Below are 17,515 nucleotides of genomic sequence, written 5' to 3'. Positions count from 1 at the left end.
GTGCTCAGCAGATTAGAACTCTTCTGCCTCCCAAAGACCTTCTTATTTTGCTGACCACAGCGGGCTGCCCCAACCCCTGAAATCTTCCTTATTTCTTATCCTCTTTTAGACTCAGGGCACATCTAAGCAGATGCTACTCCTGGCGCAGTCCCTGGATTTTACTAACTACAGTTCTGCTGGGAATTGGTAGATTGCCTTTGAGAAACTTGCTGTTAGAAGAGTAGGGTGACTTGGCTTTGAAATCAGCAGTGAAAAAGCTCCACAAATAAAAATGGAGATGCTGAAACTCAGAACTGTTTTAAAGCAGGTTGGGACAGTCACAACGGGGTACAACTGCCAGAGTAGACCACTTTGGTGTCAGCACACATTTAATTTTCCTCATTAATTTCTCACGTTATAATTGTTTTGCTACATGATAGGGAAGTTTCTTACAGTCATGTGGAAACCTGAATGATGACTGTGCAGGGGGAAAAGCAGACATAATATGGTCTGGGAATTTTTAAACTTAGTTCTTCAATTGTTTTAAAACAGAAGTGTCATTGTTCATTTTTGAAATTGATCTTATTTTCTTTCTTCCTTTTAAGATCCAGGATGTATTGTTTATTTTTATATGACCATCAGGAAACTCTAACCGGAAATTCTGAAATCTTAGTGCACTTGAAAGCTTTCTTTTTAAGTATGGGTGCTGAAAGCATAACTTAAGGGGTCAATAGCCATATGGGGACAAAGCAAAAATCCTTGAAATGAAAGAAGAGGTATGAATAGTGTGGTTATAAATTAAATTCAAAATTGGGATAAATATACTGACCAAAAGGCCAAGAGAATTAATATTTTAATAGTTAAATTATTTAGGACTAAGGCACAGATGGTGACATAAGTCATAACAGGAAGGTAAACATGGATATGCTCTTTTCTGATCCAACTTGTTTAATATCCCAACACACAGATCACCAGGTGTTCCTCACCCCTATTATTTATCCTGGTGATGGCATCCATGCTGTGATTCAGTAGGACAAGAGGACTGCTCTAAGAGTCAGGACACTTGGCTGGTTCCAGTTCTAGAAACTTGCCGTGGGACCTTGAGGAAGTGACTTAACTTCTGGCTCCAGTTTCCTCCTCTTTCAATGATATTAGTGGCACGATGCTTTCTAGGCTCTTCCCATCCTAATAGTCTAGAATTCTATAAAGCTGCCTGCTGTTTCATACTGGTTCCATGCTATGAAACTTTGGGCAAAGTATTTAACATCTCCACATTTATATAAATTAGATTAATAACCAGTGGCCTGCCTGGTTTGTAATATAGTTGAAAGGAATAAAGGTGGAAATATGTATGAATATACCTTGTAAATCACGGAAGCTTTATTTTTATTTATTTATTTAACTTTTTTAAAATTAAAATTTACTTTTTTTTAACATCTTTATTGCTTTACATTGTTGTGTTAGTTGCTGCTGTATAACAAAGTGAGTCAGCTATGTGTATACATATATCCCCATATCCCCTCATGGAAGCTTTAAAGTATTAACATTGTTTTTCAACTGAGTTAGTAGTCATTGGAAATTCCAATATTTTTCAGTTGTAAATAACATTTGTCCAATGTCAAGAGCTTTTTGAAAGCTGTGCTCTTTAAACTTGGGTTGAGATATATAGGAGGCTTTCCTAATTTATCAGAAGATCAGTTCTCTCTCAGTGTTCTGAATATATGTCATAAAGCAAAATAAAATAAGTGGCAACTTGCCTTAATGACACTGTGAAATGCTCAAGGTGTCACTTTTTTCATTCAAATAAAAAAAATCAAATATGGTTTTAAATGTTTATTTTCTCCCTTTTGATAGACATAACACTCATAGTGGAAGCATTTTGGCCTTTGGAGATGAAGGACCAAAGATGGGTGTAATCCTGTGTTGAGGGAGGGGAAAGTAAGACTAAGAGCTGTCTTTTTAGGTCCGAGTGCAGCTGAATAACTGTTTAGGTTTAGGATAAGATGATGTTAATAATGATGAAACCATTGGTTTAGAAAAATAAGAACCATGCAAACATCTGATTGTTCCTATGAGGACTGAAAGATACCGGTTATCTGTTCAAACCAGTACCACCCTCCAAAACTTTCCAAAACTCCTTTGCCTTTTCCTCAGCACTCCCAGGTAATAACTGAGACAAAAGTGGAATTTCCTAGGAAAGGGCCAAAAATATCCTCAGACAGGGAACAGGAAGCATAAAAATATCTCTCAGGAGAGCACCAATTGTTCAGTGATTTCTAGCTTGTGTTTGGAGCCACAGCAGAGATGCTCAGAGCACCAGCAGCTCTGTGCAATCAGCAATATGCACTGGCCCAGAGGCAGGTATGTGTAACACTGAGAAACTGCCTAGGAAGCACTGATTTGAATGAGATTTGGGGCAATATTTTGGAGACCTGTCATGATTTAGAATATCAACTCGGAAGCCTCCAGCATCATGGTTCTCAAACACTGTAGGGCAGAGAATTCCTTTTTTCCCAGGGAAATCTCATGTAGAATTCATCTATAAAACAGATTAAAAATATGCACTGGTTGAAGGAAGAAGAGCCCCCACTTCTTGCTGCTCAGCCTCCCTCACCCCAAGTTATACCCGAGGCAAGGCATTTCCATGAAGCCACAGCTTGAAAGCCACTGATTTAGTAGGTCTTGTGTTCAAAGGTCTTTGAACCCAAGATTTTTTCCCATGATGTAATACATTTCTACAAACAGAAGCAGCACCTCTGACTTCTCTGTCATCCTTGCTCTCCAAAACAGGGCAAATCATCTGATAGAATCTCTGCAATGACCCCAGCGTCTGCTTTCTCCTTTCCAGACCGTGGCCACCATCTAAATCCAGACTCTTCTTACTCGTTCCTGGACAATTACCAATACATGATATAAGTTACCCTGATTCCAGGCTCTCTGCTGCCTACTGCATCCTCCATCCAATAGCCCATGTCCAGATTAATGTTGATGAAGAATTCTCATTGAGCATCTTTTCTGCTCTGAAATCTTCAGTGGCTCCCTGTTATCCAGTACCACCAACTAGGACTATATCCCTTTCTAGAAGAACCCTGTGTCTTTTGACTTTACTTATCCTATCCCCTCAGCTTGAATTTTCCTCAATCTTAAAGATTCAACTCAAATGTCACCTCTTCCATGAATTCACTTGTGAACTTCCCACCAGGAGTGAACATTCCTTCTAAACCCTCTAAGAGTTTTGATAACATTTAGTTGTATTACACTATTGTTTACTTGTTTTATCTCTTTGACTGGATTCTATTCCTGTTTATATCCTACAAAGCAACTTGCTGAGGTAGTAGGTACCTTTTTAAAATAAGAGAATAAAAACATTAATGCTAATCAATCAAGTGTCCCTGGACACCTAAGGAATACAAGGTGGCAATATAGGGCTGAATGTACTATTCTTCATATTTCAAAATATCTAATAAAAATTAATTCATAAAAATGTACAATCAAAATGAAATGCTAGTGGAATTTTTGTGTTTGTTTTTGCTTTTGGCTGAGGTTAATACAGAGTGATAACACTACTTATTTTACCAGAAGCTCTCTTTTGCTATTATACATTACTTTGCCTAATTAAAAAAAGAGTTACTGCTTACCACACTTCCCTTGGTAGGTGTTACCAACTCAGTTAACGCCCCTCCCCCATCCCAATTCATATGTTGAAGTTCTGCGCCTAATATGAGTGTATTTGGAGGTAGGGCATACAAGGGGCTAGTAAAGGTTAAATGAGATCGTAAGGGTAAGGCCTTAATCTGATAGAACTGATGTTTTTATAAAAGAGGATGAGATCTCTCTCTCTCTCTCTGCATGTGCACAGGAAAAAGGCCATGTGAGGACTCAGAGAAGGTGGCCATCTACAATCCAGGAAGTGAGCTCTCACCAGAAACCAAGCCTGATGGCACCTTGATTCCAGACTTCTAGCCTCCAGAAAGGTAAGAAAATAAATTTCTGTTGTTTAAATCTCCCAGTCTGTGGTATAACGTTATGGCAGCCTTAGCAAACTAAGACAGTAAGCAAAACATTTCAAAACCTGAGGCTAGAGGGATAGGAGAAGCAGTAGAGATTCTTGGGCGTGATTATCTGGGGGACCGCTACTGTAACACCTTCCTTTCTTCAGGGCTAACAGCAGACTCCACAAGTGACTGCTGCTAGCAGAGCTGTCCTCCTGGTCCAGCAGGGTGGAGGCTACCTGGGTTTGTTCCAGACGGAATCACTGATGCCTTGCCTGGTTCCTCTCAGCTCTTAATCACTGTGAGCTGAATGAATAACTCACTTATTTCAGACATGTTGTTTTATATAGTGCTTGAAAATTTCTAGGAAAGAAGTTAACAGCTTATGTGTCTTTTAGGTCTGACTTGAATCCTTTCAGTTGGCAAACTCCATTTCTTTCCATATTTTCCTTTATAAAGAAAAAATTTTAAAGATAAATAGTTTCTAAGACTTCATTCAGTTTTCCTATGATTGACATACTTTGTCTAATCATTTCCCCTGATATCCTGCTTTTACTACAGTTCAAATTCTTTCTTTAGCCTTCTATCAAGTTCTTTTAAGTTGTAGGTCCCTAGTGTAAACTCAGGATTCCACTGAAATGACTAATGCTTAGCATATTTGGAGATACATAAATACATATACATTCAGATATTATGTCAATCTTTATTCCTATTATGCCTAAAGAAGAACCTCCTATTGTTATTGAGATGATAGAGTGAGTTTCCTCTATAACTTGAAAAACAAGTCAAAGTATAAACATACCACTAATTTAAATGTTCTTTAAATAGACTCATCAGCTTCTAAGACCACTCTGGCATTCCTGGATGATGCTGGGGACCCTTGTTAGCTGAGCTATTGTAAGACGCTCTGAGATTTAGAAACAGACATTAGAGGGTCATTTACAGGGCAGAGATTAAGAGCTTGGAGCCAGATTCCCTAAACTGTGATCTTGGGTAAATTACTCAACTTCTAGATGACTCAGTTTCCTCAAGTGTAGAATAGTGCTAATAGCAGTGCCTTCCTCATTACGTTATGAGCAAAATTAATAATACACTTAGAGCACCTCAAACAATGCCTAGGACACAGCTAGTGCTAAGCAGGTGGTTAGGCATTAAAATCAAAAGGATGACAGCTGTCCTGTAAGGCTGTTACAGAATAACAAGGGGTCCTCTCAGGGCTGTGGCTGCATCAAGGAGACCTGGAATGGGCCAGGAGAATGGAGATGACTCTGCTGATGCAGGAGGAGGCCGAGACCCTGTCTCAAGAGCACTTTCCTGCAAACCTCAATCCCTCTAGAGAGGTTCCATTTTGAGGGCTAGCCTTGGCAATTCTCATTCTGGGGAACTAGCTCTTCCATATCTCTTATCAAGTTTCTTTCTAGTTTAGGCCAGAGACCACACTCCTCACTCCCCGAAGACACATTATCCTGAATTATAAAGCCTCCCTTGTTGGCAAGAGAGACGTTATAATCCCACTATTTCCTAAGAGTCTGGCAATGCCCTGTTTCCAAGAAGGTTCCACGAGTAAATTCTTCCCGTCTCTGCTCCCTTCCCCTCCAGGACACAGATCTCCAGTGGTCCTGTTTCTAGGCTGAGTGTGCTGGGAGTAGGAAACCTTCCTTATCATTTCATGTCTGTCTTTTTTGTCTGTTTGATATCCTCTAAGCATTTTAATGAACATTAAAAATATTATTATTATTCATGTCTTTCTTTAAATTCCCTTCCTGAACACCTGCTGCGTGCGGGCCAGGGTTTCAGGAAGTGATGTTACCTTCTCAGCTCCTCCAGATGTCTTGAAGCAGCAATTTTCTTTGAAGCTTGATTTTTATTCTAAAGTGCACCTTTCGAGGCTGGGGGCTGGTACCCCAGTGGGCCTATGAGCTCTCTCACTAGCCTCCTGCAGCCATGATTTGGTTTTACTTTTTAGGCCTCTCTATAATTATGTCAAAAACGCTTCCCTTTTCTGGATTCTTAATTTCCTGAAGTCCATTAAAATCTAAGCCCAGCTGCATTTTAGAGACTAGTGCTTCTCATACTTTAATGTGCATGTGAACAACCTGGGCATCTGGTGAAAATGCAGATTCTGATTCCGGAGTGGGACCTGGGAGTCTGCATTCCCAGTACGGGTCCATGTGCTGCTGATGCCGCTGTCCTTGGGCCACATTTGGAGTTTCCACGATTTCGACCCCTCCTCCCCACAGTCATTCACACGCCCAGGGCAGGCTCCCTCAGACACTGGCGATTCTGACTTCCAGAAAGGTCCTTTAAAATATTTGCTTCCAAATGTTGCATTCTGCTCAATCTAGAGCAGGCTATCAAATTAAGCTTCCTCTTTACCTTGTCATGAAGGCTTAGTTGGTGGCATTATTGTGTCTACTATAATGCAGTGGTTTCAGTTGATGTTTATAATGAATTAATAATCCCTCACTGGCTCTTCCTTCCTTTTGTGCAGAGTGAAAAGACATTCTCCTCTCTGGACCCTCTGTCACATGTCACCTAAGTCTTAGAAGACTCAGGGACACAAGTCCCCATGTCCCTTATCTCGTCCATTATCATCCTTCTTGTTTTTCCATGTGGAGCTTCATGCTTAGGGTCACCCTGAAGGGTTTGGAGAGGGCAGATGGCAGCAGGAACCCTGGCATGGGAGACCATTAATATTCATTTGACACACTTAGGTGTCTGCACCGGATGCTGGCTGGGAAACCTCCTGGGCGTGTCATCTTGGAAAGGCTCATGTCTGTGGCTGGGCCAGCGCTCTGTCCTGCAAACCATCCTGAGCTCTGCCCCTGAAGGAAGCAGGAAAAAGGACTCTTAAACCATCCCCACCCAAACCGCTTAACCAGATCAGGACCCTGTGTTTCCTTCAGATTCTGGATACTAAATCTTGGGGTTCTAACTAGGACAGCAGCTGTGACTCTGATTGATTCTGTTCCTTAGGTCAGCTTCCCTTTAAGTAGTTTACAATTTGATCTATTTATTAGCCAATTATAGAACTTGGTTGCTTGAAGTAACCTTGATTTTGTTTTGTTCTTTTCAAGCTGTCCCAGGAGGTGAAGGGACTTACCCAGGTTCCTTTAACTGGTAAGGGTAACCTGGCTGTTAGTGGCATGGCCAAGAACAAGAATAGTTAGTTCCAGACTCACGGTTCAGTGCTTTTCCCACTCCACTCAATTCTGGGAGACTCTCCTACTGATAATTCAACTTAAGGTTAACTAGAAACAATGAAGAGTAAAGTGATAGTATATTAGAAGTAAACAATTCTTCTCTTAAAGATATATCTGTGTGTATATGTATATATATATATCTGTGTGTATGCATATATATATTTTATTAAAAAATATATACTTTACTTAATGATCCCCAGTTCTAAAGCTAAGGATGATTCAGGTGATTGAAATAATTTGAAAGAAAATAAGGCTGGAAGTCAGAAGACATAGTTCCTAGCACTGCTGCTAATGAGCTTTGTGTCCTTGAGTGAAGCACCCCAACCCCTCTGAGACCCAGCTTCCTTACCTACAAAATGAGAGGGTTTGAATCTCTAAACTCTCTTTCTAGATCTAACATCCTATGATCCCTTTGATTTTATGGTTCCCAGTGCAAGGTCCAATAGAGTTATACATCCAATAATAACCACCCACTGGCTCCGCATTCAAACACGTCTCCTCTATGCTGAATTCTGTGCTGCAATAGAGGCTTCAGGGCTTGTCTCTGATGAGAGGAATTTCAGGATGTCTGCTGGCATTGATCATGACAGACAGCAATTCCAAGGGAACAATATAGAATGAGGCAGTTATTCATGCACCACAAAGAAACACTGGCCCATCTCCAGGCATTCAGACTCAGTTCAGTCTCCAAATAACAGGCAGTTAGCACCTCACCTGTGACCTGGGGATTAACAGAATCACAGATGACAGAACTGCTCTGCTGCTCCTAGGACTCATGGCATATCAACAGGAAGAGAGGTTACACTTAGGGCACACTCAGCTTGTCAAATTATATCACTGATCATCAAAGGGAAACATACACACTGTAGCTGTGAACCTTGAAAGGCACTGTGGAATAATTCTGTGTGGAAGAAGCAGCCAGCCATGATTTTAAACCCTGAATTTGTGCTCTGGCTCTTGCAGTGATTCTAGATGGTTCTACAGCCCTGGCATCCCACGGTACAAGGCTTTTTAGACATTTATCTTGCCTTCTGCTTGTGTCTATATTATGCATTCCTTTGGGTCGAAATTTGGCTTTACAGAGCTGCTCAGTGCAGTGTGCCATGCTGCAGTTCACTTTGTAAACAGACAACAGTGTTGCATGTAACAGTCACGTCCAAGGTGAGTTTTAGTGAAGACATCTTTGATCTCTAGACATCTCGATTTCCTTTAAAGTAATCATGCCACTCCATGTAATGGAGGGCATAATTTCTAAATAAATATTAATATACAGAATCTGCACTGTGCTCAAGCATCCTTTTAGCTGTAGTATGCAGCATGGATCACTGCTGTAGTCTCCAAGGGGCTTGGGCTAATGCAGCTGTTAATGTTATGGGATTTCTCCAACTCATTGGTTCTCATGGAGTCATAAATGTTGATACTTTACTCCATTTAGGTAAACACTAGATCTCTAGCCTCCAACAAAACACAACACACAAACTAAGAAATTCCTGGAAGTGAAAAGAGGGCCATATTACATGTTACTTAAAGTATATTTGACCACCCCCCACTCCTTTTTTTTTTTAAGAGAATTTGTTTCTTCGTGTATTTTCTTTTTCCTTCATGTAGAGAATTTGGGCTTGAATATGGACAGTTTCCCACTACCAGTCAGCCTCAGAGTGCTGTTTTCCCCAAGTTTCTCATGATAAAAAGACTCAGATTCAGAGCGGACTGCTTGGCAGCTGAATTTCATTAAGACTTTGATGGGAAACTTAAGTTGGAATTACAAACATCTGTGGTTAAACTTCCCTTTAGTAAACCATTTCCCAGAATTTAACTTTACCACACTAGGAGCAAAAAGAAAAGCAATTGAAAAAAGAATGCAGCTTTTTGGCAAATGCTGGAGTAGATATTTAAATATTCTTCTATGTGGTCACTATATCTCAGTCAAGTAGCAGATTATTTGCTTTAGAAAACACGAAAGTAATTGTTTGGAAATGCTAAGTTTTGGAACTCAAAGCATGCACTGGCAATCTGATTTTAATGGTTTCTAACCAATCAAATGTCTAATAACTATGTCTGGCCATCATTATATTTATGTGGTTACTTTGAGCAAGGAAAAACCCTAAAGGAGAGGAGTGTTTTTGGCATTATATGCTTCAAGAATCTATGACAAGTCAGATTTTAGAATTTAATTGTGAAAGGGAAAAAAAAAAGGTTATAGTCCTTGTCATAGCAAATATGCTAGGTTTTTTGTTTAGTTTTTTGAGTATTTGGGAAAACTCATTCATTTCTCTTAAGTGCTCAGATTATCCTATTTCTGGGGGAAGGTTATGTTTAAAGAACCAATAGGGATACAATTATTTTAATAGTTAAACTAGTCTCCTTCTTGTCCAATGTTGGATAATCAGAAAATTTGTAAGCAAAAGTTGAAAGTAATCAAATTTACAGAATAAGTAAAAATTTAGATGAAAATAGACTGATACTACAAATCTGAACTCACAGGTAGATAAAAACAGATAATGGAAGAAAAAGGGTGAGGAGGGAGGGAGAGAAGAGAGAATGAGGGCAGACTTTGAGTTAGGCAGCTTATACACACGATTTCACTTAAATTTCACAAATATCTTGCAAAGAAAATACATTTGTATTCATTTTAAAATCAAACAGACGGAGCCTCTGAAAAATGAACTAATTTGCCTAAAGTCAAACAGCTAGAAAGTAGGGGAGCTGGATTCATAGCACATCTGTCTGGCTAGACGCCCACATTGTGCCTTTGATGAAAGGTGAATTTCAAATGTCGTAAAGCAGAGGCTGCAAATAAACAGTCCTCAGATGTGCTTCCCACAGGGCATTAAAAAAACTGAGTCAGCAATTTCACTTAAGAATCCAGATTCTGTCTTGTAAAAAAACAGAAGGCCTGGCAACACAGAGAGGTGGGTGCCCTCTGGAAGACGCATCCCTTCCTCTGCTGTTGCTTGGGCCCCACCACTCACAGGATGTGTTCCTTTCCCTGCCGTTATTTTTTACTCGGCCTCCATAAAAATCTGAGTTTTAAAACTGTCTCTGTTCCATAGGATCAGCAATTCCACTTCTAGGTGTATACTCAAAAGGACTGAAAGCAGGGACTCAAATGGATAATTGTAGACCAATGTTCATAGCAGCACTATTCACGGTAGCCAAAAGGTAGAAATAACTCAGTGTCCATCAACAGACAAATGGACAAATAAAATGTGATATATACATACAATAGAATATTATTCAGCCTTAAAAAGGAATGAAATTTGGGCAAATGCTACAACATAGATGAACCTTGAACATATTACGTTAAGTGCAATAAGCCAGGCACAAAATGACAAATACTGTAGATTCCACTTATATGAGATACCTAGAGTAGTCAGATTCATAGAAATGGAGAGTAGAATGGTGGTTGCCAGGGCCTGGGGAAAAGGCTAACAGGAATTATTGTTTAATGTGTTTTGAATTTGAGTTTGGGAAGATGAAAGTTTTGGAGATGGATGGTAGTGATGGTGATGGATGGCGATGGATGATGATGAATGGTGAATTACCTAATGTCACTTAAAAATGGTTAAAATAATACATTTTGTGTATATTTTACCACAATTAAAAAAAACATTTCTTCTGGTTAAATCTGAGAACTCTGGAATTACAGCAAATGGAATTCCCTGTTTTCCAGTGGTTTTATAATAAATTCTGTAAGATAGGCCATGTAATTTATGCTACTCATCTAGCAAGCACTGCATAAATGGTCTTTGAATGGTATTTTATATATCTTCACTTTAAGAAATTCCCAAACTTTGACTAAAATTGTTCCTACAGATAGTTATATTTACCTCACCACATTTTTCTAGATATTCTTGCACAGTTGAATTACTTTCATAAACTCCTTCCTAGCTGGGCCACTTACCAGGCAGGTTGCCTGGGCAAATGCTCTGTGCCTCAGTTTCCACGTTTGCAAAATGAGATAATAACTACGCCAATCCCACTGAACTGTTATGAGGGTTAAAGGAAATAACTCATGGAAAGTGCTTAGACCAGTGTCTGGCACGTGGTAAATACTCAATGAGTGTCATCGATAAGCCATGCTATTATTATTATTACCGTTACTGTATTCCAGTCCTTCTAAAATAATGTTTCCCAGGAACTTTCTTGGTGTTTGGTGAGTAAGTGGCTGTGCCCTACTGGCCTAGCCCAGGAGTAATACTTTTTCCACATTAGCCCCATGGCACTTAGCTGATAGCCACTCTTACAGAACATAAATTCATTCTGCTTTATATAGTGGCTACGTGTATATTTTTCTGTCTTAGATTGCTTACTCCTTGAGGGTAGGGATGTGACTCTGCCTTCTTTCTGTCCTCCCTGGCGCCTGCTTTATTACTCTGTACGTGGTAGGTCTCCAAACCTGCTCTTTGGATGGTATTAAGTGAGTGAAATAATGACTGCATGCCAGGCTGGGGGTGGGGTGTGGGTGTTAAATTACCAACTGCTCTGTTGAACAGCGGTATAGAATGATGGCCCAGGCCAGTGACTGGAAGTCTTGATGTTGTTCTACAAAGCTTTTCTCAAAGTAAGGGAGCAAGATAAGGCAACGGAAAGCAGATAGTGAAAGGGATCTGAGCTGTCTTTTAATAAACATACTACAATCCTTTAGTGGCAGGGCACCTAACTATGTGTTGGAGCCCGGGATCACAGATCAACCATGAAGGGAGTCTAGAAGAAAAGTCCCTCAAAATTAGTCTAGTTCATATTGCTTTTTTTTTTTTTTTTTTTTTTAGCAAGCAAGTTTGTCTAGCGTGAGGTACATTTGTGGTTCATGGGGCACAAATCTTCTTGGAGGGAAGCTAAGAAAAGCAACTGCAAAATCCAGTCAGGTTATCAGGCGATAAACTCCTGGTTTCCCCTCTCAGGGAAGTTTGCTCAGTATTGTCAATTATTTCCCTTATTTTCTCAATAATCTACCAAAGGCGGTAACAGCAGTGTCTCCTTCCACTACCTCCTGCTTTGCCCTTCCAGCAAAGTACCCACTCCTCTCTGAGTCTCTGGGTGGCTTCTTTCCAGCCACGAAGGATATAGACAACAGAGATATGGCAATATTAAGTAAAGTAGCACCATAAAATAAAGTTCTGAGAAATATTCCCAACTAAGGGTTTCTTTTAATAAACCTCTAACCTGTGTTCTTGACCTTGTTTAACTCCTGCTTCTTTTTGATAGACAAGAATGTCACTCTTCCTAAGGACACTCTGATACCCTCTCCTGGGGGACTGTTCCCATCTCCATCCCTGCATCCCCTCCCATTCTTCTGCATCTCCATATTGGCCAAGAAGACTTTTGCCTAGTTTCACTTGCTATAATGTGTATGATAAAATTAAGACTTTCTTTTTCTTAAATGTAGAATATTAGAATACTAAATACACTTTTTTTTTTTTCATCGCGGAGCACAGGCTCCGGATGCGCAGGCTCAGCGGCCATGGCTCACGGGGCCCAGCCGCTCTGCGGCATGTGGGATCTTCCCGGACTGGGGCACGAACCCATGTCCCCTGCATCGGCAGGCAAGACTCTCAACCACTGCGCCACCAGGGAAGCCCCTAAATACACTTTTTGACACTACCTAGTTTCCCCTTTGCCCACCCCCACCTGCTGAGAATCATTGTTCTCACCATATACTCAGAAATAATGGACTCAGTAAATTATCTGCTTGTAAAAAAGCAGATAGTAGGAAAATCCTACCAACTAGCACAGAGTTACCCATGGTGCTCCTGTTTTCAAATTCTCTGCATCCTGGAGGAGCTTGTGCTTATTTTAGAAGGGAAGGAGGGGCCTTCCTTCTTGGTCAGCCCATGCTTCCCATCCTTTTATTCAGTGCATGTTGAATGTATTTGTTCTCCTAACCCACACTGTGCACCAGTGTGCCCTAGTCTGTGCTGAGGGTGGAGAGGATGCCAGTCCTGCTATGGAGGGGCGTGGGAGAGCCTTAGGAAGGCCGTCAGCCTAGCACCTCCCACTGCTCCACGCTTGCTTTACTAGTTTTCTTTCTTCCCTTTGAAGGAGAATTGAGGAATAACCATTTATATATATATATATATATATATATATATATATATATATATATATATATATCGAATTCAAATAAAATGAATGTATTTTTAGAATATCCTTCCATCCACCTCTCCAAACGCCTGTGAATAATGTCTTGTATGACTCCATGTTCTCTTTTTCTCTACACATGAAATATAACCTCCTGAACCAATTCAGTGGAGTGGTTGTACCATGTTATTAAATGTCCAGAATGTATTTGCTTTCAGGTCTCCTTACTGGCTATAAAAAGCATGGGAAACCCGAATGGTGGGGCGTTGGGATCGCTGTGGGACTGCAGGCTGACTGGAGGGCATTATGTGAAACTATGCAGTGGGAACATAATTACCCCAATCCCACCCTTTCTACATCATATGACCCTCCGGAATGACTAATAGATTCTTTCTGTTTCCCTAAACCAGAAGCCTCAACGGGCATTCTGAACCTATTAGTCTCTGACAGTATTACAAATTTAGCACACTACATGACATTCTTTTTGATTGGAAGGATACAGACAAGCAATATTAAGTAAACTAGCACCATAAAAATAAAGTTCCGAGAAATATTCCCAAATAAGGGTTTCTTTTAATCTAAGTAGCCATGTATTTTTTATAATAATAATAAAGACAACACGTAGGATGTATAAAGCATTTATACATGTTAGTCACTGTATTAAGTCCTCTATGTATTTTATCTAATTTCATCACAGTAACTGTATGAAATATGAAGTAGACATCAATAACTTATCTAAGTTTCAGTTTCTTTATCTGCAAGTTGGGCATCTGTAGTTTGCCCCAGGTAAGGAGCAGGCAAGCTGAAATTTGAACTTGGGACCATCAGACTGCAAAGCCTGCAATCTAAAACCCTCTGCTGTGCTGCCTTCGAATTATTTCACTGAACATATTAGTATATAAGCAATTGCTCAGGGTTTCAGCAATAAATTTAAGGTTCCCTAAAAAATCAAATAATTATTTTCTTACTTTTTGTGAGATGAGAGTTACAAAAAGTTATGTGTGCCTGTCTTTTTAGAATTAGCAGGTAAAAAGATAGGATGCCCAGATAAACTGAATTTCAGATAAACAGTGAAATAAACTTTAGTATAAATACATCCCATGAAATATTTGAGACATAACCAAAATCTATTTGTTGTTTATCTGAAATTCAAATTTAATTGGGTGTCCTGTATTCTGTCTAGCAATCCTACTCTTAAGCGTTTCATTCTGGAACTTTCCACTCAAAGCAACAGGTGGAGATAATGCTTCCTGGGGGGTTGATTCCAAGCCTGTAGAGAAGTGAAGCCTTCTCATCATGTGGAGGGTCTCCTGGTCTGGCTTCTCCCCATGTCTGAGTACAAAGTTGACCAGAAGGCGTGCCCCTCTTTCTCATGGGGATTACATTTCACACCACAATGGGAGTTGGTATGCTCTGGCCCTACCCATCCTCCCCTCATTTTGGGGTGTGGGTAGGGCTCACTCCTGGAGAAGGACCATCTTCATGTATATTATCTTATCAGTAGTTTAATTAATAACTACGGTTATGCTAACAATTAGTAGGACTAATAGCAATAATCCAGACTTTAGTGCTCTTAGAAATGGCACTAGAAATGCATCAATGGCATTAGAAATGTATCAATCCACATAACTGCTCTGGTTCTATAGTTGCTGTAATCATAGCTATGTGTGTGTGTGTGTGTGTGTGTGTGTGTGTGCGTGTGTGTGTGTGTGTTGTTAGGTCAACTGCTCTTTCCTTTCCCATGAACTTAGGTGACTTCATTTTCCTCCTATTTAGCAACTCCCACGCCCTGGACATGCTGTTGTCCGTCTCGGCTCAGGGGGTTCTTAAATCACTTGCTCTGGATTCATCCACCTTTACCCAGTTTCTACACTTTGGTTATGCTTTTAACATAAACGCTTTTGCAAGGGATTCAAACAGCAGCTCTTTGAATAAGCATATCATCAGTAGCATATCTCCATCATTTTTACATTTGGGATGGGGCTTGCTTTCATCATGACTTCTTGTTTCTGGAATATAATGGCTTGTGTCTATTTGCAGTATCTGCTCTGCAGTTTCCTAACAGCTTCTTTAGTGCCCTCACCCACTCTTCACCCTCCCCTGTTGCAGAGGACCTTCTGTTTAATTTGTGACAAAAAGATTAGGCCTGCAGTATTGTTCTCACTGTCCTAACATCAAAACATCACTGTCCTAACATCACAGAGGAGCAGGAAGCCAGTGACAGGGCACACACGTTAAGTGGTGTGGCTTGTCAAAAATGACTCTACTGGGACATAACAGGCGGCGGAAAGTCACAGACGTGCTACTGCAGCCCCAGCTGAGAGTCTAGCCTGCTAACTCAGAGTACGCAGGACACATGCCCTTTTACCAGCTTGAACAGGGATGTGTTCCAAAGCCTCAGCTCTCAAATCACCAAGTCCAAATCCAACGTACAAAGTAAAACTCTTTATTTCAAGTTTCTGAACTGACCCGTCCAGGTGAAACTCATAAGGTGGGTGGGGAAGGGAAAGGGGGAGGGAGAGGGGGACACAAGTGTGACACACACAACACGGGGCACAGGTGCCCCAGCAGGGTGACAATGGCAGGGGCACTGTACCTTGGCAGCAGGCGGCAGGTTTCCGGGAGCCACGCGGGCCTCGATGGTCTCAGGCAGGTCTAGTTGGCCGACCGCTGAGCTCCCTTCAATGTCAAAAGGAAAAGCGCTCTCGTCCCCAGACGCGGCGCGGGAGCAGGCGGCGCCCCAGAGGAGCCACAGGGGCAGGACTGCGTACCAGGCTGAGCTCAAAGCCATCTCTCCGCTGACATCCGACAGGGCTCTTCCAGGGCCTCGGCCACTGTTGGTCCTCGCCGGTCCCCCCTGTGGTGCAGCGGTGCCTCGCTTATTTTACCTTCCGTGCGTCTGCAGTATCCAGATGTGGGAACTCAAGGCAGCCCAGGGAGCAACTTAGTAGAAAAAGGAAGAGTGAGAGAGTAAGCCAGAGCCTGCCCCACCCCCGCTTCTCTCTCTCTCTCTCCTCTTTCTGTCTTCCCCCTCCGTTTCTCTCACTTTCTCTCTCTCTCCCCAGAGGCTCTGGCTGAAGAATGTACAGATGGATGGAGCTTAAAGCTCAGCATCAAGAGGCGGATGTGTTTGGGACGAACCCCGCGAGCGCCGGCCACCTCCTGTCCCTGGCGGTTGGGATTGAGTGCTGCGCTGTCCTGGCTTCCTTCCCACACCCATTTTCACCACTCCCTTTTTACCTTCACTTCCAGGCCCTCCCCCTCCAAGCTGGTCTTTCAGACACCGTGGCCGGGCCTTTCCTGGCGGCCTCCCCTCCCCTCTCAGTTTGGAGCCCCTCCAAGGGCCCCAGATGAATATTCAGCTTTTGTGATTGCTTCCTCACATCTCTTATTTATTTAGCCAAGGTGCCGGATGTCTTATCTATATTTATGTACATCTTTTATGTGGTCCTGATAGTTTGCAGTAAAGTGGGTGGAAAAGGGATTCCTGGGCTGGAGCCGGAGGCGGATGCTCTCAGATGGCAGAGGGGGAGGGCACCCACTTTCTTGGGCCGCGTTTCTCATTTTCTAGAGACAGGCTGCTGCGCTCTTTGTGCTCATACCTTCCCTGGAGACTGGCTGGCCACCCTCTTCCCCCTGACAGTCCTCACCCAGAGGGCTTGGGAGAAGAATATCTTTCACTGCAGCACTGGAAAATGACTTCATTACTCAAATGCATGAACTTTTATTTACAAAGAACATCTTGTTTTCGTCCTAAAGAGGTGCTTTGTAAGGGGCCCGGAACAAGGCTTGCAGTGTATGAGCCTGTCAAATATACTGCCCACAGCTCCGACCTCTTCCTCTTGGCCTGTAATCTCATTCCTACTACATCTGTCTGTCATGTAACCTTTCCAAGGCTTCGGGGTGAAGTTGAGCTACAATTATGTGGGGTACCCATGTGGATGGGTCAGTGGCCACTACAGCTGATAGATACCTTTGCATTCATTGGCTTCATAAGGAGCTTTAAACATTCCCACAAGACCCAAACATGTTTTAAAAAGGATTAAGTGAGACAACCATAGAATAACACTTAAGTTTCTAGGTGTTTGAAATCACTCACAATCATGCAACTAAGCATTTCAATAAAGTCTAATCATTAGCTCTATTTATAGGACAAAAATCGTTTTATCTAAGGATAAACAAAGCAGCCATTTATTTTGCACCTACAATATGCCAGATACTTTGCATGTGTTATTAGCAAGCCTCATAGCATTTTTGCAA

The 17,515-nt window shown here is 41.5% G+C and overlaps 1 protein-coding gene across 3 annotated transcripts in view; it reads right to left on the bottom strand.

Moving 5' to 3' along the window:
- LAMA4 (laminin subunit alpha 4) overlaps positions 1-16,457 on the bottom strand; it is a 142,001-nt gene extending 125,544 nt beyond the window's left edge. For 2 of the 3 annotated variants that reach the window (XM_060114340.1, XM_060114342.1), the window contains exons 1-2: positions 16,302-16,457; positions 15,852-16,198 (exon numbers count right to left, since the gene is read on the bottom strand). In XM_060114340.1, the coding sequence (XP_059970323.1) occupies positions 15,852-16,046 (195 nt within the window). In that variant the 5' untranslated portion in view covers positions 16,047-16,198; positions 16,302-16,457. The remainder of the gene's footprint in view (positions 1-15,851; positions 16,199-16,301) is intronic. The other variant, XM_060114341.1, reaches the window with a different exon arrangement.
- Positions 16,458-17,515: the final 1,058 nt, after the last annotated feature.

This window comes from Mesoplodon densirostris, chromosome 12 (assembly GCF_025265405.1).
Source record: "Mesoplodon densirostris isolate mMesDen1 chromosome 12, mMesDen1 primary haplotype, whole genome shotgun sequence".
NCBI classification, from domain to species: domain Eukaryota; kingdom Metazoa; phylum Chordata; class Mammalia; order Artiodactyla; family Ziphiidae; genus Mesoplodon; species Mesoplodon densirostris.
Note: the sequence above shows the minus strand (reverse complement) of the source record. Positions and strands in the feature narration are given on the sequence as shown.